The following is a 21487-nucleotide window of genomic DNA, read 5'->3' as shown; positions in this document are numbered from 1 at the left end:
ATGAGACAACGTAAAGTGTATATTTACATCATTGTCAACACATGCTACTTCGAAATAAAACGTAACTAATGATTCAGTATTTCACATAAAATATAATTTATATTTATCAATTATAACTTGTTTATATAAAAGTTTTTTTACATTTCCATATCGTATGCCAAATTGTCATCATATTACCGTTTTTGTATAAAGTATTCTTTATCATCAACACTTCACCGTCTTTTCTTTCATTAGTAGGTCATGAGACAACATAAAGTGTATATTTACATCAATGTCAACACATGCAACTTCGAAATAAAATGTAACTAATGAGATACTTTTTCACATAAAATATAATTTATATTTATCAATTATACTTGTTTATACAAAAGTTTGTTTCCACTTCCTTATCTTGTGCCAATTTGTCATCATATTAACATTTTTGTTTTTATCACCAACACTTCAACGTCCCTGACAGGAGACAAAATCAAGCGTCTAAACAGAAATTCGTCACTTTAAACGTTTTAAAGATTATATTTTCAAAGTAAAGTCTTGTCTATCTTTATATAGTCATTCGCCGACGCGAATGACAATTAAACTTTACAGAAGTGAACACGGATGGTTATTGTTCCATCATTATAGATGCATGTGATTAATATACCAAAACAATTATTTAACAATGAAAAATACAATGTTTATGCAACAAAAACAACTAACCTAAATTATAGTATTCTACGTGACATAAATTATGTGTCACATAATTACAGAAGATATAATATGATATGTTTGTCAGTATTATTAATTCATAGTGCTGCTGTATACACCGATAATGATACAAAAATATGGAAATACGTCGGCAATGGTTTGCCGTATGAATATTGTTTGTTTTGATGTGTTTATCATGTTTATATATGTGTTGAAGACTTTACACAAACAATACAAGCAATTTATAATAATATAAAGGCCAGGAAATAATTAATACAATAATAATTTACCTGTAGATGGCATAAAAAGGCTTATTTTAAGATGTTTCTTTCATTCATTCCAGCGTTATCACAAGTGCATATTAATACGTCATCAAAACGGTGGTTCCGGTTACAATAAAAATAGAAAATTACCGGTTACACATGAATAAATTCCGGAATCATAAGTGACTTGCTCACATAATCCCCTGCTTATAAAAGTAACGTCCTCGTTACTGCAACCATAACACAAAAAGTACAATTTTACAGTATAGGACTCAATTTCAAAATATGATACAACTCATAATCATAATAAAACACACACACAAAAATAATTTCTTACTAGCAAGGTGTGATTATCTTTAACTTCAAATGCAATTACAAGTTATCTTTGACTAGAACTTGACTTCAAAACCTTCAATGCAATAACAGATTTACACAAAAAGGAAAAAATCAGCAAAAGTCCAATTTTAAAGTGTCAAGAAAATAAAAAAATTCAAACAGGCACCTTTTAAAAATGAATTAAACAATTAATCAAATAGCATTAGCAAACAACCTTGACTAGAAACGGTAACGTACATCCCTTTAAAAGTCATTAAACATTTTACATTGGTACAATATAAAAAAAATATTTGATTGTCAAAAATTGTCAAAGGCATGAATATACAATTTTAAACAGTTGATCTTGGTTCATTATAAATATTTGAGTGTTCACCAAAGTTAGTTCTGTTTGATCGTCTCAGCTGTCGGTATCCGTTGTATCCAACTGCAATAGGGTCTTCGTCTGAACTACTGTCACTGTTTGATTGTGGTTTGAATTTGCACACTTGTAAATTTGTTCTATTTTCGACGCGAGGTTGTCCAGATTTATCAATTGGTTCAATGAGATAAACATGACGGTCAGAGTCTAAGCACTTTATCACTTGATATTGTAAGGAATTCCACTTGTCCTGAATTTTATTTCGGCCTTGTACTCTATTACGAATAAGTACTCTAGTTCCAACTCCAAGTTTATGTTCGGATGCTTTTGTGTTATGAGCTTTCTCTCGGAAAACAGCTTCTTTCCTTAAGTGCTCCCCTGCTTTTTCATACGCAATCTTCATTTTATTAAGATGTTCAGAGACATACTCATGTCTATTGTCACTAATATTTTCATCATCTTCAAAGTCAAAAAGAGAGTCAACAGGTAGTCTAGGCTGTCTACCCATCATAAGATAAAACGGAGAAAACCCTGTAGACGCATGAACTGTTGAGTTGTATGTAAAGATTAATTCTGGAAGAAAGTTTGGCCATTGTTGTTTCTGTTTTGGTGTTAGTGTTCGAAGGAGGTCATGTAATGTTCGATTAAACCTTTCACACTGACCATTACCTTGTGGGTGATAAGGAGTAGTTCTGCTCTTTTTGATGTTGTAAATATTGCAAAGCTCACTAATAAGTTCAGATTCGAAGTTCCTCCCCTGATCCGAATGGATACGTTCGGGTATTCCATAACGCATGAACCATGATGAAACTAGTACTTTGGCCGTAGATGCTGCAGTTTGATTTCGTGTCGGAATTGCTGCTGTAAATTTCGAAAATACATCTGTTATTACTAATACATTTTCTCTACCATCACTTGCTGGTTCTAGAATAGTAAAATCTATAGCTAGGATTTCATTTGGTTTGCTTGCTAACAAGTGACTCATTGGAACTGATATGCGCGGACATGGCATCTTTGCAACATTACAACGTTCGCATGTCTTGCAGTAATTGTCGATATCTTTGAACATTCCTGTCCAGTAACATCTTGAACGAATCAAGCTTGTTGTCCTTTCTATTCCTTGATGACCTGCTTGTTCATGTAACATTTCTAACACTTGCTTTTGTAAAGCCTCTGGTACAACGAATTGATGTGTTTCACCTTGTTGTGGATCAATCACTTTTCTATAAAGAATCCCTTTCTTGAGAAACATTCTGTCCTTTTGACGTAACATAGATATTACTTTAGGTGACTCTTTCATTCGCTCACTTGATGACGGTTTTCTTTGTTCATTGAAGTATACCAAAAACTGTTTAATCGTATTGTCAATATTTTGCATTAGTTTCATGTCAATGTTACTATATCTAGGTAATGCACTAACTTCATTACATAACGCTTGTAATATTCCATCCTTGTTAGGCTGTTCATGTTTCTTCTCAACTTCATATTCGATTGATTCTACGGTTCTCTGATATGCTATAACACGTAAATCGGTCGGTACATCTGTCGTGTAACTGGGTAATCGTGATAAAGCATCAGCGGCGCCATTTAATTTTCCAGAACGGTATGAAATTGTAAAGTTGAACTGAGCTAATTGAGCTGCCCATCGTTGTTCCACTGCTGCTAGTTTTCCGCTCGTCTGTAAATGTGACAGAGGATTGTTGTTATAATTTCAAACTTTGAACCAAGTAAGTAGTCTTTTAATTTTTCAGTTACTGCCCATTTGACGGCTAATAGTTCAAGTTTAGCAGAACTATAATTGGCATCATTTCGTTCACTAGGCCTAAGTGTGCGGCTTGCATAGGCTATAACACGGAGATCTTTCCCTTGTTTTTGCATTAAGACTGCTCCAAGTCCTCTGAAACTAGCATCAGTTTCTAAAATGAATTCAGACTTATAATCTGCATACCCTAATATAGGTGAAGTCGTCAGCTTCTCTTTTAGATGTGTAAATGCGTCGGAGCATTCCTCTGTCCATGAAAGTTGCATTTGTTTGTTTGACTTCTGTTTTGTCTTTTCCTTGTTACAAACACTGATAAGATGATATAAAGGTCTAGCTACGTGTGCAAACTTTGGAACAAATCTACGATAATAACTCGCAAATCCAAGAAAAGAGCGCAAGTCCTTTACAGTCTCTGGTTTCGGCCATTTCTTTACAACATCCACTTTGTCTGGATCGGTTGCGATGCCATCTGAAGATATAATATAACCCAGATATTTCACTTGCTCTCTGAAAAAATGACATTTCTTTCCTTTAAGTTTCAAATTATGTTCTCTTAGTTTCGTTAGCACTTTATCTAATCTTGTCAAATGTTCTTCTATCGTTGAAGAGTAAATGATCAAATCATCTAGGTATATGAGCAAAATTTGGAAGACGGAATCATTAAAAATGTGCTGCATCAACCGTTGAAATGTGGCTGGACTGTTGCACAATCCGAATGGCATTCTAGTATATTCAAATAACCCAAATGGTGTACTGAAAGCAGTTTTCTGTTGGTCATCGGGGTGCATTGCAATCTGGTGAAAACCACTGGCAAGGTCCAAAGTACTAAAATATTTTGCTCCATGAAGTGCATCCAAAGTCTCATCTATCCGTGGTAGCGGAAATGCGTCACGGACTGTCTTAAGATTCAACTTCCGGTAATCAACGCATAGGCGTATAGTCTGGTCCTTTTTCCTTGCGACAACAATTGGGGCCGCATACGGACTAATACTTTCTTTTATGATATTTTTCGCCAAAAGGTCTTTGATATGCGTTTTAACTTCTTCGTACTGACTTGGTGGTATACGTCTATAAGGCTGAGCTACTGGTTTATCATCAGACAACTTAATTTGATGTTGCATAGTAGTGGTGTATCCTAGATCTAATTCTTCGGATATGAACACATCTTGATGCTTCTCGATCAAATCCACTATTTTCTGTTTTTCAGTTTCGCTACAGTTTAATTCTTTTAAAAAGTCCACAGAAATGTCTTGTTTAGAATTGATTTCATTAATTTCAGCTTTTAAAACTATTGTTTCTTCATTATCATTGGTTTTAAAAAATTCTACTTCTGATTCCTCTTGGTTTACCAAACAAGTTACTTCTCTTATAACACCAATCCTAGTATTTGGTTTTAGCCATAAATCAGATGATTTTAAATTTGCTATCCTCACCGGATATCGGGTTCTTTCTGTAGTTGACACAGAGTCAATTACCATAACTTCTGTATTTCTAGATAACGGTTCAATGTTTATAATTTTGTCCCTTGACCTTGTCTGTGTTGGTCCTACAACTGTTACAATACTAACAGAATTAGCTGGTACACAAATTTCAGAACTTCCGGCTACTCTTGCAAATCCCTTAATTTCAGAATGTTCTGGTTTAATTGAGTTGTTTATAGTTTTGAAAAGATCCATACATTGAGATATTATGTTCATACCAATAAGGCCAGACGAGTCCTTCCTGTTTACTCCAGGAGAATCCTTTAAAATCAAAATTCCTCTGTCCTTAATAGTTTCACCAAATAAAGGTAAGTACCCAGGAAACACACGACGTCCTTGCGACGTTATGTATTGGTCGCTGGAAGGTCGTGACTGACGTTACGTTAGTACGACGTTGTTGCAACGTTGTGAGAAAGTTATTTTACGTCACGTCAGATACGACGTAGAACCGACGTCAGGACAACGTTATTATTGTTTTTAATAACGTTTGTATTACGTTGTTGCAATGTCATATTGCGACGCATCTGTCACGTATCTGTGACGTTATAGCAACGTCATCATATTTTTGGTCGATAAAGTATTAAGTTGATTTTTAAGCTATTAAAAAAGAGGAACTATATGTTTTTGTCATCAACAATACATGGTGATAATAAAAAAAAAAAAAAAAAAATAATTGACATATATGTACTGTACATCGATCAAATAAATCACGTAATTAAAACGTTGCTGCAACGTAATTTATTGACATCCCTAAAATTTACAATAGCAAGATTTCTTTTTTTTTTTCTTATGCACTAATTTAATTTTTATTAGTCTTGATAGAACTAATGAACGATATTTGATAGGCGGCAGGCATTACCTGTGAAAGGGAACGACGTCTTTTGATTCAAACATTAAAAAAAAAGATACGGAAATACCGTAACGTTTCCGATTTTGGTTCGTTGTTACGGCTTTTAGTTGTGACGCTATTTAAGTGATGACGTCATATTCAAAGTCAACGCCATTCACCATCCATCGCATTAGATTCAATGTAAGTACATTTATCTGTATTCTTTATAACTGTTTGCTTTTTTCTATTTACTTTTTATGATGTTCCTGTAAAATTTTGACGTCATAAAACAAAATATCTTTGCCACAATGGAAAAGTGATTGTCAAAAGTTGTTAAAAGCGGCCGGTAAATGTCAAAATACAGGATTTGGTGTTTAGAGCCGGCATGTACATTACGTCCATCTAATTGTAATAATAACAATTTATAATACTAAAAATAAAGATTGTGATAATGGTGGTCTAAATGTAAATCATATGATCCATAACATGTATGGTCAGCTCGTACTGTACCATACGCGCTTACTCATGTATACCGTCCGACCGCACGCGTATGGTCGGACCGTACGAGTCTTAGTCTACATAGTATACTTATACGATCCGGATCGTACTCGTGCGGTCCAAATACTCATATGGTCTGGAACATATATATGTCAAATTTGTAAATGTAAAACGTAGATTTATTGATCATAATTTTCAATGATATATTTTTTTTATATTTTGGCAGTGGCTATTTTGCTGGTGAAACAGTAGTTATGATCTGATTAAAATATATCTCGATTTAAAGCCAGCTTAGTGTAAATAATGTATTCCAGCGCTGGCAATACTGTGAATTTGTTATTTTACCGGTTTTTTTTGTGAAGTTTAAAAAGATATATCAGTCATTGGATTATGTCATAATGTAGAAATTAATATTAATAAAAATAAGGAGCAGTGTATTTTTAAATTTGATAAATGATAAATCATTATGACATCTTACAAAATCAATTATATACTAGTCATGGTGATACAAAAGTGTCCTATCATTTCAACTAAAATCGGTATTTTTCAAAAAAATATTACCAAGCCACTATATGAGCGATTTTTAAAAAATAGATACCAAAAGATGTAAAAATGTCTGAAGTTCTATTGTTTATTTAGTCATAATTTTCTTGAGTTTCGTTTTCATCATTTGATGAGTTAAACACAAGCGCAAATTTTTACGATTTAGAATAATAGCAAACTTTTCAAGAATTTTTTTTCTTTGTGTCCCTCTCGTCAGAAAATTAAAATGAACATGAATAATATTATAACCAAATAAACAATAAAACTTCAGACATTTCCGCATCTTTTGGTATCTATATTATGAAAATCGCTCATACAGTTACTTCGTAATATTTTTTTGAAAAATATCGGTTTTAGTTGAAATGATAGGACTTTTTTTTACTCATACTGGGAACTGACTTTTGTCCAATGGCTAGCTTCAAAATCATAAATATGTAAATTAACAGTAATGAAAATTCAGAATTTGCCTTTGAAATAAAAAGAATTAAAAAGGGGTCATGGATATTTTTCTTTATTGTTTTCTTCTGATTTCCAAATTGATGAAACAAAATATTCTGTTCGAATACAGGACAAAAAATATTCTGAATCCCGATTCCTCCCATACTTTTATTATAGTGTTAGATTTGAACAAAATAATTTGAGTGATATCGTTGGAAAATGAAAGAAAATTGTTTGCACGAAAAAATCTGATTCAAGCAAACATCATGACCGACCAAAAAAGGTTTATTTTTAATTATATTAAATATCACGATGCAAATTTTATTAATGTCAACTTTTGTAGAGTCTTACATGAAGAATTGATTGGGGAAACCCTAAAACATGCACCCTCGAAACCAGGCGGAACACGCTATAAGCATGATAAGGTAAGAATACCCTTATTTCCCCAGTATAGTACAACCTATCTTGGATTATTTTCCAAAATTATTATTGTTTGTATTCTTCTATGTTGTTTTTTTTTTTTTTTATTCAGTACGAAATTGTTATTATAGATATGTATTTGTTACTAGTATTGTGAAGATCAAGATACTCTTTTGCGACAATAAAGGGTAATATTAAATTTAACTGAATATATAATTATGTGTACTAATAAGTTTTTGTGTTGTCATTGCAGGAACCAATTGCTAAGAGGGGAATTCCAGCAGATCCGGAAATACCACTACCAGGAACACAGGAGAACATTTAAAATAAACAAAGTTAACGATGATCAAATCTTCACTTTTTGATATACAGGCATTATTTACTTTTTATAAACTTTTTTTTTTATAAAATTTTCATGGCCTGGGTTGGTATGTAGTTAGCCAGATATTATATCCAGAACGTGAACATGCTAAATGAGAAATGTATATTACGATGAAATAAATTAAATACTAGTATAAAAAAGAAGATGTGGTATGATTGTCAATGAGACTCGCCACAAGAGACCAGTCACAGAAATTAACTATAGAGGTCACTGTACGGCCTTCAAAATTGGGTGAATTACATATTGTATAGGCAGCAATTAAAGATTGCTTAGAAGAGTATTTTTACAAGCACTAACTATCAAGAACTGCATACGAATAGACAGTGACTCAGCTATGGATGGCCCTAGGATACGTTTCTGTTATATATAGATATAGGAAGATGTGGTATGAGTGCCAGTGAGACAACTCTCCATCCATATAACAATTCAAAAAGTAAACCATTATAGGTTAAAGTACGGCCTTCAACACGGAGCCTCAGCTCACACCGAACAACAAGCTCACAATTACTGAAACAGTAACTCGATTAAAGCTACAAAAAAAAAGATGATGCAGAATATACAAATTCCTTCAGAGAGTAGCACAAACAGGTATCATCTAGAGATTACTTCATGGTCCCAAACACAGTTGATACTATGTATGTATATATATGATCATTTTAAGGCCAATTATATAGCATATTAATTTCTTCAACATAATGAGATATATACGTTGTTAAAACGTAATTTTACGTCACCACAACGTTGATGTATGACGTTGTGACAACATCGATATAACGTGATATAAACGTCGTTGTAATGTCAGGAATAACGTTGTAGTAACGTAATTTTACGTCACCACAACGTTGATGTACGACGTTGTGACAACGTCAAGAAAACCATACACTTTTACGTAAATACAACGTAATGACCTGACGTCAATGCGACGAAAACATGACGTTGTCACGACGTAATTATGACGTAACATTGTTAGCTGGGTATACATCTGTTTCTATATATCCAACGTACGGAATGTCTAATCCATTGGCTGCTCTAAGCCGAAGCCAACTCTTATCTTGATGTAATTCAAAATCTGACTTTAACATCTTATTGAAAAACGATTCGGAAATAGTACTAACCATTGATCCAGTATCTAAAATACATGATACAACTACATCTCCAATTTTGATGTCAACAATAGGACTACTTCCAACGGATTTCTGAACAAGGGACGAGCCATTTGTACCAGCGCCTACAGACCGGCTCCCTGCCGTAGACTGTTTTCGTTTAAATCATTTGTTTCATTCTTTTGGTTATGTGTAGCATTACCTTGATCTCTGATGAAGCTGCGACAATTCCTTTTTATGTGCCCAGTCTTACCACAATAGTAACAATCTCTTGGTTTTCTATATGCTCCTTGTTTTTCTTCTTTTAACGTTTTTACTTCTGATTTAATGCTTTGGAGTTAAGATTTGAGATCTTCAAGTACTTTTGCTATGTCGGAAGTTCCAGATGGTTTGGCCTGAGTAGCAAAAATGGGGACTTCAAAGTCGTCTGTCCTGTTGTCTTGTTGTTGGCAAGTTTCTTGAACATCACCGTCCTCCATGAGCAAAGTTGCTTCCTCTCGAATGTCATTAAATGAAATTATGTGCGTACCTCTTATGCGTTTCTTTAATTCTCTTTTGAGCCATGTTGGTCTTACATTCTCAGCAAACTGGTTGCGCAAGACAATGTCTCGATCTGTTATGCATTTGTGGTCTCGCTTGCATATCTTGTCTAGCTTACACATGAGGATATGTGAAAATTCTTGTAGTGTCTGGGTTTCTGTCTGTTTGCAAACATAGAAATCTGACAATAGTTCTGATATTGTTCCCCTTTCACCAAATACTTCCCTGAGTATACTTAACACACTTTTTGTTGTTTTCTTTTCAGAGAGTGGTCGGTACCTTATCTCTTCTTTAGCTGGACCCTCTAACAGACTAATTATAAAGTTAACCTTTTCTTCCTCTGGGGTGGGCCTACTCTTTATTGTCAATTCAACATCTTCGATAAACTCCTCTAATGTTTGCGAGTCCTCTTTCCTACCTGAGAATTTCTCTATTTTCCTTTCTCTTGGTGTAAAAACAACCTTCGGTTCTACTGTTTCTTTACATGCTATTACCTTAGCTAATCTCAGCTTAACATCATCTAGTTCCTTTTTCAAAGCATTGACATCTCCGTCGGCCATCTTGAATGTTGTTCTCCGTCTACCACCTTCAGTAAAAAGTTGTCACATTAATCCTGTCGACGACGCCAAATGTAGCCAGGTGTATAGTGAGGCTGATAGAAAGTGACATATTTGATGATAAGATCTTTATTGTTTTACTAGTTAACAAAGGTGGCAGGTAGTCCTGCAAATACACAAAAAGAAGGTTTTTATAATACAATTGTCTACATGTAGAACACAACTTCAGTTATAATGTACACTATAATGTAAATGATATCAGCAAAATACATAGTTACAATAATTTGCTTGCCGTAGCCAATATTACTCAGTATTAATACCAATAACTCTTGTATACATTTAATATGACAAAGTATGGTTTATATGCAGTAAATAGTACTTAAATCATTTCATTAACTCTCTTTCATATTCAAAATGAAGTTTACTTAATCAAAACACTCATTTAAATAGAATTACAAAATATTGTTAAACCTGCGTTCCATAACAAGACACATTAATGTTAAACAGGCTTTCCATAGTTTTTATAGCAAATAGCTCTCGTTTGTGTACAAAATAAATGTTAATTAAACTTTACAGAAGTGAACACGGATGGTTATTGTTCCATCATTATAGATGCATGTGATTAATATACCAAAACAATTATTTAACAATGAAAAATACAATGTTTATGCAACAAAAACAACTAACCTAAATTATAGTATTCTACGTGACATAAATTATGTGTCACATAATTACAGAAGATATAATATGATATGTTTGTCAGTATTATTAATTCATAGTGCTGCTGTATACACCGATAATGATACAAAAATATGGAAATACGTCGGTAATGGTTTGCCGTATGAATATTGTTTGTTTTGATGTGTTTATCATGTTTATATATGTGTTGAAGACTTTACACAAACAATACAAGCAATTTATAATAATATAAAGGCCAGGAAATAATTAATACAATAATAATTTACCTGTAGATGGCATAAAAAGGCTTATTTTAAGATGTTTCTTTCATTCATTCCAGCGTTATCACAAGTGCATATTAATACGTCATCAAAACGGTGGTTCCGGTTACAATAAAAATAGAAAATTACCGGTTACACATGAATAAATTCCGGAATCATAAGTGACTTGCTCACACAAAAGTTAGATACACGAAGTGTAAAAAATGCCAAGATTATTTTCTTATTAACTACATATTTGGGTCTTAAAGGAATAAAATGCTTCCACACATTACAAAACGGTAGCCAATGTGTCCAAACGTCTGAAAACGTTTAAAATCCTAAAGACGCTAATTTCCGACGTTACATGTGCTAAAGTTTCAATTAAATGTTCATGATATTTAAAACAAATCGTGTTATTAAATTTTGAAAAAGAGGTTGATGATTGCTGATCATTGCTGCCGAAAAAAAAGAATAGTGCATGTTGCTATAGACTCCTACCGGGGACATAGGTTCGACACAGGTTAAATTTTGCAATTTCTATTAATCGTTAATAGCTTTTAACTATTAATCGTTAATAGCTTTTAACGATTTATTTGAAAGAATTGTGAAATGGGGAAAAAATCCCATTACATGAACTTTGTCCAACTTTTGCAAAGACAAATTGGAGACACCAAGACAGTCCTCTAAATGTAAAATGCGAATTGAAATTTATGTTACGGAAGTACTCCGAAATAGATCATTTAAAGTCGTCACTTCAGTAAGGTGCAATCACCAATATTAAAATACTTAATACCAGTTCACGGAATGTTTTACTTCGCGATTTGTCCTGCTATTCATGTTATAACTGTCGTGATGAAAGTAATTCCTGTACTAGCGAAGCCGGAACTTTTCGTCAATATAAACTTGTGCATGAAATGGAGGTAATTGAAAGACGAATCCCAAACAGCGACGAAAACCGTTTCATCGAATTAATAAAAACTCGGGATTATATTTGCCGTTTTCGCGGACGATCCAGGAGTAGATTACTATATTTTAAAATGTATATCAGAAGTTAAACACTATAGATGACTTGGGATATAATTCTCAAGCCAAAGTTCAAGTAATTGAAGGGGTGTATTTCGACAACTTATGTGACAGGGAAAATACAATTCTATTCAAATTTAACCAAGGGTAAAAATGTTCGATTTACTTGCAGAGTGCCAGATATATTGTATTGGAGTTGAATTAAGATATAGAAATTTTATAATGACAGATGATATGCACCTTGAAAGTTAAACATCCTATGATAAAAAAAAATATGGAAAACTGTATACATGTACTTCCGTCCCATCTTTCCTTCCTACATTACTTGTGACAGTAGTTGAAATAACTTAAAGGGTAAACATTATCAAATCGATTTCACAACTCGACGTTATTTTTGATAAAATGACATCACAAAACGAACAAAACCAGAATCAACCAACAATATAAAAAAACGAATAAAACTTGCAAAAATTAATCGAAGTCAAACACCCTCTTCGACGCCGGTTTAACTGTTATGCTGTTATGGGGTAATTCAATTCTTTGTTATCTGTTATTCTGAAAATATATTTGCTGTTAGCTGTTATTGTCTTGTTCCTTGTTAGCTGTTATAGGACTATTATTTTTATTGTTATCTGTTATTGTGAGATTGTATTTGCTGTTAACTGTTATTGAAAATTGGAATGTTAGCATTTTGACAGCCAATCTTAGCAGAGGCACTTGTCTCAGAAAATAAATTCCTATATACCTTAATATTAAGGTATATAAGAAAAACAATTCTGAGACAAGTGCATGTGAATCTTAAAAGATAATTGAACATTGTGACTTGGATGGAGAGTTGTCTCATTGGCACTCATACCACATCTTCTGATAATTATTGAGGTCTTTCCACTGGTGATATGAAGGTCACGTATTTTCAGAAGGATTCCAGAAACATACCTCTCATAAACATATAAAAATCAGTCGGGTCAAGGACCATTCCAGTATACATTATTATTATTCTTTATAAAAAATTCCATTGTCTGTGAAAATGTCTTTAAATATATAATTATTGTACAAATTATAATTTGTACAAAAAATGTGTATAAATCATGCAAATTATAGTTTGTATTTTGACTTTGTACACATTTGTGCTTTTTCTTATATATATATCAAAATTGCTTTTCAGGAAAAAGTGCTCTATATATCAAATGAATATAATGTGTCACTGGCTTCATTTTCTTGAAAAATTAAAAAAAGAGAAAAGCCCAAAAATTGATCAATCGAATTCCCTGGATTTTTGTTTTAATTATGATCCTCATCAGATATATCCTTGGCCATATGATTTCATTTTTGTTATTTAAATTTAATATACATGTACACAGGGGGTACACAGAACAGTATCCTCTCTTATAAATACGAAATATGCAATTTCAGACAATTATTAATATCACAAAAAAGGAAAACATATGGCTAGGGATGCCTGGATTAATCGATTTTTTTTTTAAGCGTGACATGTGAAAGTCGAAAATATATATAATAAAGCGTAAAATATGGAAACAAATTCCAGCGGAACACGGGAAATTACTATTATGGCAACGAAAAGCTTGATACGGGATTCTAACTAAACAATAAGCCCCCGATCCCCAATGAGACCCCTATGATTTGTACCAAAAAATGTAAAAGATGTACTTTGAACAAAAAAAACATGTACATTCAAAACTGAAAAACTTAAAACTGAACAAAAGTACTAGTTCCTGTTTTTGTTAAAGGAATATTTATATATGTATATATATGACTGTACTAAGTCTCTGTTAAGGCCTAGCTAGGTCCATACAACCACTTATCTAGTAAGATCTAATGTATTGGTCCTGGACCTGACTGATTTTAAGATTTCATTTACTGTTATCTGTTATTATCACTTTTCAATTCCTTGTTATCTGTTTTAAGCCAAATCAATTTACTGTTTTGCTGTTATTGGAACCCCCCTTGCCCCCCTCTTACAAGAAGCCATGTAGTTTGCCCCTATTTGATGGAAGATGGAATGCTTGGCTTACAATGTCAGTCGTCATATAATTCCACACAAGTTTATATCAACCTTGTCTGCCTGCTCAGCTTTTTTTTTTATCTGCCTGTTCAGTTCTTCTACGGCCGTTAATTAATTAACCTTAGAAGGGATCTATAAAATATATAAATTTCTCACTGAATGTATCCAAAGAGGGTTACCAAAGATTTTGCGACGATGCAAATATTAAACTTAACAATATAAATAAATATCTTTAACCAATGAATTTAAATAGCAAAAGCTATGCAATTAACAAATATATACTTATTAAGCTTCATGTAAATCATTTAACAATGAAATACATTAAATATGAAATTTGGAGTTTTACCAAGGGAGCTAACAATTAATTAATAACATTGTCTGCCACACAGCATTTCGGGGACTCTCCCTCTGGTATCTTTCCTCCCTCTTTTATAGCTGACTATGCGGGGGCTTTTCTAATTATTGGGGGCATTATGATGACCTATAGTTGTTAATTTCTGTGTCATTTGGTCACGGAGTCTTCCTCATCGCTTCCCTCAATCTTATTCTATCACCAATAGTTTCAACACCTAGTCTGATCAAGTCTTGATCAGTAAGGTGCTGAAAAGTGTCATCCTCTATCATCTCATCTTTAAACTTTTGAAAGATTTGCAGATAAGTTCTGCAAGAGCACGTTGTATAGCAGACGACATGTTGACAGTATGAAAATAAACCCGAAAAAATTGTCCGGCTTCGTATGTTTTCGGTTATTTTCGGAAGTCTACCACCACCACATAATGAAAAAAGCACTGAATATAATTGATTAACCACCTAGTATAATAATTTTTGAACCGAACATAAAACATTTTGACCACTGATCATAAAGTTGTTTGTACTGAACATAATATTTATTTTACAGAACATAATGATCAGTCTACAGAACATAATATTTATTTCACTCAACATAATGATAACAGTACTGATTATAAAGTGTGTTTGACCACTGAATATTTCGGTTTCTGTAGTCAACATATTGAGAAATCTACATAATATAAAAATATGTTGACAGAAGATATTTTCAAAAGTACTGAATATAAAGACAAATCTACTCAATAGAATAATTTACCTACTGAACATAAAGACAAAACTGCTAAGTATATTGATTAAAGTGCTGAATATAATACAAGATCTGCACAATATAATGATTATTCTGCTGATCATTATGATGTTACTGCTCAACATAATTGTTATACTCAATAACTACTGAACATAATGAAAAGGGCACTCATCATCGAGAAAAAACCGCTGAAAATAATTAAATGATCACAGCATATACTAAATATGAACAACGAAAGACAGCTATGGCGTTCCATATAAGTATGTTATGACGTCGCGTACGGAATATTGTAAATAAAGTGTCTCTTGATTGTTTTTATAAACATTTTAAGAAATTGCTCAAGATGAAAATGCTGATACATTTGAAAATATTGATGTTGATAATATTACTAGTTTAAATACTGAAGTGAATAGAGCTATTTCAGAAAATGAGGTGAGACAGGCTATTAAAGGGTTGAAAAATAATAAAGCCTGTGGAAATGATTTGATTATTAATGAATTTTTGAAGCATTCTGCTGATAAAATGTTACCAGTTTTTATTGCTTTGTTTAATATTGTTTTTGAATCTGGTTGTATACCAGACTCATGGTCTGAAGGTATTATTGTACCAATATATAAATGTAAAGGAGACCCTGCAAATCCTGATAACTACAGGGGCATTACGGTTCTTAGCTGTTTTGGTAAATTATTCACATGTGTGCTGAATAATAGGCTAAATTGTTATTTAGAAAATTTTAATGTTCTCTGCGAAGAGCAAGCAGGCTTTAGAAAGCATTATGGTACTACTGATCACATTTTTAATATGAACTGTCTGATTGATCTTTACTTGCGATGTAACAAACCTTTATTTTGTGCTTTTGTTGACTACCGGAAAGCCTTTGACTCGGTGGATAGATGTGCATTATGGCACAAGTTACTACAACAATGTATTGATGGTAAAATGTTTAAAGTTATTCACAGTATGTATAAAAATGCCAAATCTTGTGTACGATTAGGTTGCAACACCTCAAGTTTCTTTTTTAGCAATGTTGGCGTACGCCAAGGAGAAAATTTGTCTCCTGTACTATTTTCATTGTTTTTAAATGATCTAGTGGAATTTTTGTCACATTCTTATGAAGGTTTGTCAAATGTTTACAATGCTGCTCATATTTTTCTTGATAATGATGAAATTGCTGTATACTTTAGATTGTATCTATTACTTTATGCTGATGACACTGTAATTCTAGCAGAGTCTGAATCTGAATTGCAAGCTGCCTTGAATGCCATGTATTTGTATTGCAAATGTTGGAAATTAGAAGTAAATGTTGCTAAGACTAAGATAGTAATTTTTAGAAAACGTACTTTTGAACTGAATAATAACCTTGCTTTCACTTATGATGGTCAAAATATAGATATTGTTGATGATTTTACATATCTTGGAATAATTTTTGCTTCAAATGGTTCATTTTGTAAAAATAAAGAAAGATTAGTTTGTCAAGCTAGAAAGGCTATGTTTAGTATAATGAAAAAAAGTAGAAAACTAAATTTACCTATTGATATACAGCTTGAGATGTTTGATGTAATGGTTTTACCTATATTAATGTATGGTTGTGAGATTTGGGGTTCTACTAATAACAGTATACTAGAATCATTTTGTCTGCAATTTTATAAATATATACTAAGTCTGAAGAAATGTACACCAAATTGTATCATGTATGGTGAACTAGGAAGATTTCCTATTGATATTTTTATCAAAAGTAGAATGGTTGCATTCTGGAAAAGAATTATTTGTAATAAGCAAGATAAAATTGCTGCTACTTTGTACAAGTTATTATATAACATGCATACCAAGAATTTTTTCCATTCTAAATGGATTGTTTGTATTGAAAAAACCCTTAATAATTGTGGTCTCTCAGAGTACTGGCTGTCACAGAGTGTACCAAAAAATGTAGCCATATCAAATCTAGTCAAACAATGTCTCTGTGATCAGTTCAAACAAACATGGGTTACTACTGTTTATGATTCAGCTAAATGTTTAAATTATAGAATTTTCAAAACCATTCATAATTTTGAAAGATATATTGTTGATCTACCATATGATCTTCGAAAGGCATATTGTAATTTTAGATGTATGAACCATAAATTGCCAATAGAACAAGGTCGTTTTTGGGGTGTTGAACGTGATGATCGCATTTGTGATTTATGCAATTTATGTGAAATTGGTGATGAATTTCATTATCTATTTAAATGTACTTTTTTTTCAAATGAAAGAAAAAGGCTTTTGCCCTGTAATGTGTATAAAAAGCCAAATGCTATAAAATATTGTGAACTTTTTTGTTCTGATGACTACAATTTAATTGTCAAACTTGCCAAATTTTGTAAAATTGTTCTGTCTGTTATAAATTAGATTTGCCTTCCACTGCAAATTCCTTAAATCATGTACTTTATGTATACCATTGAATATGTAACCATGTCATTCTATGATCTCATTATTTTGTATATATGTTATTGTTTGTTATTATTGTTTATATTCACATACCCCTGATGGGGTCTTGAGAAATAAAAAGTTTCAAAGTTTCAAGTTTCAAGGTGTTGGTGTTAGTTTAGGTAACGTCAATTTGACGTTATTTTCATGCATTATATAAATAACGTCGTAATACTATTTCATTTCGTGCCGATAAAATAATGTTTAAAGTATGGTGCAATTTTTTTTTAGATTGCTTAGCAACTCTTTACAAAACTGTTTTTTTTTTTCGTTCCTACTTGTTTCAATGATTCACAAATATTCATACAACACATTACATTGTAACTGCTAGGAATTAGGAGGAACATTTAAGAACCATGTCTCCATAGACCAGATATTGAATATTAATATTGAGATTATTTTCAGCCTATTTTTTTACCCATAATATATATATATATATATATATATATATATATATATATATATATATACAACTCGTCTAAACATCAACCCAACAATGTTAGATCTGTAAATTTGCTTTCGCAAATTTTTGGTTCTTCCCTCGCCGGGATTCGAACCCATGCTACTGTGATATCGTGACACCAAATCGCCTGCACTGCAGCCGTCCCGCTAGACCACACGACCACCTGGGCTCTCAAAAAAAGAGCTTTCGGTGGGCATGTGTTACCTTTCCACGTCAGTTTTAATCTAGCGGCGTACTACAGTACATGATATATAAGGCATGAAGATGTTATTGTTACAGATCAGCTAAATTATCTATAGTAAAGGATCCTACAAATTAATGTAAGATACAGTCACAGAAAATAATTATATTCATAAGTACGTCTGAGTCAGTGACAACCCTACAACAGATGTATCCATCGGATCGCCATCAATGATGGTGATACATGGCTGTGTACATAATGTATATACAACTCGTCTAAACATCAACCCAACAATGTTAGATCTGTAAATTTGCTTTCGCAAATTTTTGGTTCTTCCCTCGCCGGGATTCGAACCCATGCTACTGTGATATCGTGACACCAAATCGCCTGCACTGCACCCGTCCCGCTAGACCACACGACCACCTGGGCTCTCAAAAAAAGAGCTTTCGGTGGGCATGTGTTACCTTTCCACGTCAGTTTTAATCTAGCGGCGTACTACAGTACATGATATATAAGGCATGAAGATGTTATTGTTACAGATCAGCTAAATTATCTATAGTAAAGGATCCTACAAATTAATGTAAGATACAGTCACAGAAAATAATTATATTCATAAGTACGTCTGAGTCAGTGACAACCCTACAACAGATGTATCCATCGGATCGCCATCAATGATGGTGATACATGGCTGTGTACATAATGTATATACAACTCGTCTAAACATCATGTTTAGAAGAGTTGTATATAAGATGGTCATTATTATCTATACATATATATACAACTCGTCTAAACATGACACCATATATATATATATATATATATTCTATGGATACATCTGTTGTAAGGTTGTCACTGACTCAGACGTACTTATGAATATCATTATTTTCTGTGACTGTATCTTACATTAATTTGTAGGATCCTTTACTATAGATAATTTAGCTGATCTGTAACAATTACATCTTCATGCCTTATATATCATGTACTGTAGTACGCCGCTAGATTAAAACTGACGTTGAAAGGTAACACATGCCCACCGAAAGCTCTTTTATGAGAGCCCAGGTGGTCGTGTGGTCTAGCGGGACGGCTGCAGTGCAGGCGATTTGGTGTCACGATATCACAGTAGCATGGGTTCGAATCCCGGCGAGGGAAGAACAAAAAATTTGCGAAAGCAAATTTACAGATCTAACATTGTTGGGTTGATGTTTAGACGAGTTGTTTATACATTATGTACACAGCCATGTATCACCATCATTGATGGCGATCCGATGGCTACATCTGTTGTAGGGTTGTCACTGACTCAGACGTACTTATGAATATAATTATTTTCTGTGACTGTATCTTACATTAATTTGTAGGATCCATTACTATAGATAATTTAGCTGATCTGTAACAATAACATCTTCATGCCTTATATATCATGTACTGTAGTACGCCGCTAGATTAAAACTGACGTGGAAAAGTAACACATGGCCAGCGAAAGCTCTTTTTTTGAGAGCCCAGATGGTCGTGTGGTCTAGCGGGACGGCTGCAGTGCAGGCGATTTGGTGTCACGATATCACAGTAGCATGGGTTCGAATCCCGGCGAGGGAAGAACCAAAAATTTGCGAAAGCAAATTTACAGATCTAACATTGTTGGGTTGATGTTTAGACGAGTTGTATATAGAGAATAATACATGGCAAAATCCGTATCATATGTCGTATCATCCCGAGACATCAATATCAGCCCAAGGGCCTTTAGGCCCGAGGGATGATATTGGTCGAGGGTGATACGGCATGTGATACGGATTTTGCCATGTATTATACACTTTATCATATATTTGAACAAAAGAGTATTATATTATATGAACTGTTTTCTGATCCATAGCACTGGGTTACCTTCAGTTCTACTTTCGTCAAGATTGTTTCAAAGGCCTTAAAAGAACTGCTCAATTACTTATCCGAAGCACCTGGGTTACCTTACAATTTGCGTGCTGTTGTTTTAAAAATATTTTGTTTATTATTGTATTAATGTGTGTGTTTTGTAATTTTCATAGTTGCATTTAGGTGTCATACCACCAATTAAAAGTCCCTATCTGTTCAACCAAATTTTGCAATTTTCACAGCTTTCTAAATATTTTACCTTAAGTTTAACTTCATAGAAACTAGGTATATCCTGAATTGTACAGGTGTCACCTTTCTGCATGCCAATTTTCAACATACATTCAAAATCATACAAGAAAGCAGAGAGCTTCCGAAAGGAGGTACCACTAAAAATAACCCCTGGTTTTCTGGAAATCTTAAATTAGTATACTATGGAGCGCATTAATCCTCAATTTTTAATGCAAACTCATAGACAGGTAAATTTTGGCTCAAAATGGTCTTAATATATTTCTCTTTCAACAAAACTTTCATTTCTGCAAATTTGTTCGTTAGTTTAGGTGAACAATGACATCAAATGCACTTTTTTTTGTCCGAGTAGGCCTACTTTCACATACGTTCTAAATTTGAGGGAGTAATTGGTGGTATGACACCTAAAGTGTGCCAAAAAGTATGAAAACTTCAGCGACGTCACATACAATATGAAAACTCGACGTTCGTGACGTCACATACCAAACAAAGACGTTATTCAAAAAATTTACCTATTTTGAGGAAATTTTTCTTAAGCAAAAAAAAAACCAAAACTGACTTTCTGTAAAAAAAAAAAAAAAAAAAAAAAAAAAAAGTAGGGGTGTGATAAAGGGTATGCGATAAAGGGTAAGGTGTGATAAAGGGTATGCGATAAAGGGTGCGCATCAAAGTTGCGCGATATGGATTAAACAGCAGGCTATTTATCACATATGCAAAACTACTGTATTTACTACTAAACATATGATAAATATATATATATATATATATATGTTTATATTTGTCCTGCAGATATATACTTTAGTCTATCTCAATCAAGACCCATTTCTAATTATTTTAGTCCATGCTAAAATATTTACATATTTACAATATTTTGACTTTTTATTCAAATAATCTATAACACATAAGTACTCATTTCAACACATTTAAGTATATTCTGGTGAATATCTTCAGAAAGTTTAACTTCACCATTACGTACACAAACATCAGTGCAAATATATAA

The 21487-nt window shown here is 33.0% G+C and overlaps 1 protein-coding gene and 2 long non-coding RNA genes across 3 annotated transcripts; 2 read left to right on the top strand and 1 right to left on the bottom strand.

The window, feature by feature from the left end:
• Nucleotides 1–5829: 5829 nt before the first annotated feature.
• Nucleotides 5830–7977, top strand: LOC139516957 (uncharacterized). Its single transcript, XR_011663061.1, has 3 exons — nt 5830–5914; nt 7536–7617; nt 7866–7977. It is a non-coding gene; the product is annotated as an uncharacterized lncRNA (long non-coding RNA).
• Nucleotides 7978–9390: 1413 nt separating this feature from the next.
• Nucleotides 9391–11014, bottom strand: LOC139516956 (uncharacterized). Its single transcript, XM_071307443.1, has one exon. The coding sequence runs from the start codon at nt 10195–10197 to the stop codon at nt 9436–9438; it is 762 nt and encodes a 253-aa protein (XP_071163544.1). The 5' UTR covers nt 10198–11014; the 3' UTR covers nt 9391–9435.
• A 9972-nt stretch (nt 11015–20986) lies between these two features.
• LOC139514902 (uncharacterized) lies at nt 20987–21254 on the top strand. The gene is made up of 2 exons (XR_011662741.1): nt 20987–21088; nt 21120–21254. It is a non-coding gene; the product is annotated as an uncharacterized lncRNA (long non-coding RNA).
• The last annotated feature ends 233 nt before the right edge of the window (nt 21255–21487 follow it).

This window comes from Mytilus edulis, chromosome 3 (assembly GCF_963676685.1).
Source record: "Mytilus edulis chromosome 3, xbMytEdul2.2, whole genome shotgun sequence".
NCBI lineage: Eukaryota > Metazoa > Mollusca > Bivalvia > Mytilida > Mytilidae > Mytilus > Mytilus edulis.
Note: the sequence above shows the minus strand (reverse complement) of the source record. Positions and strands in the feature narration are given on the sequence as shown.

Coding starts and splice junctions, on each gene's coding strand:
- LOC139516956 (XM_071307443.1), bottom strand. CDS start 10,197: ATGGCCGACGGAGATGTCAATGCTTTGAAAAAGGAACTAGATGATGTT.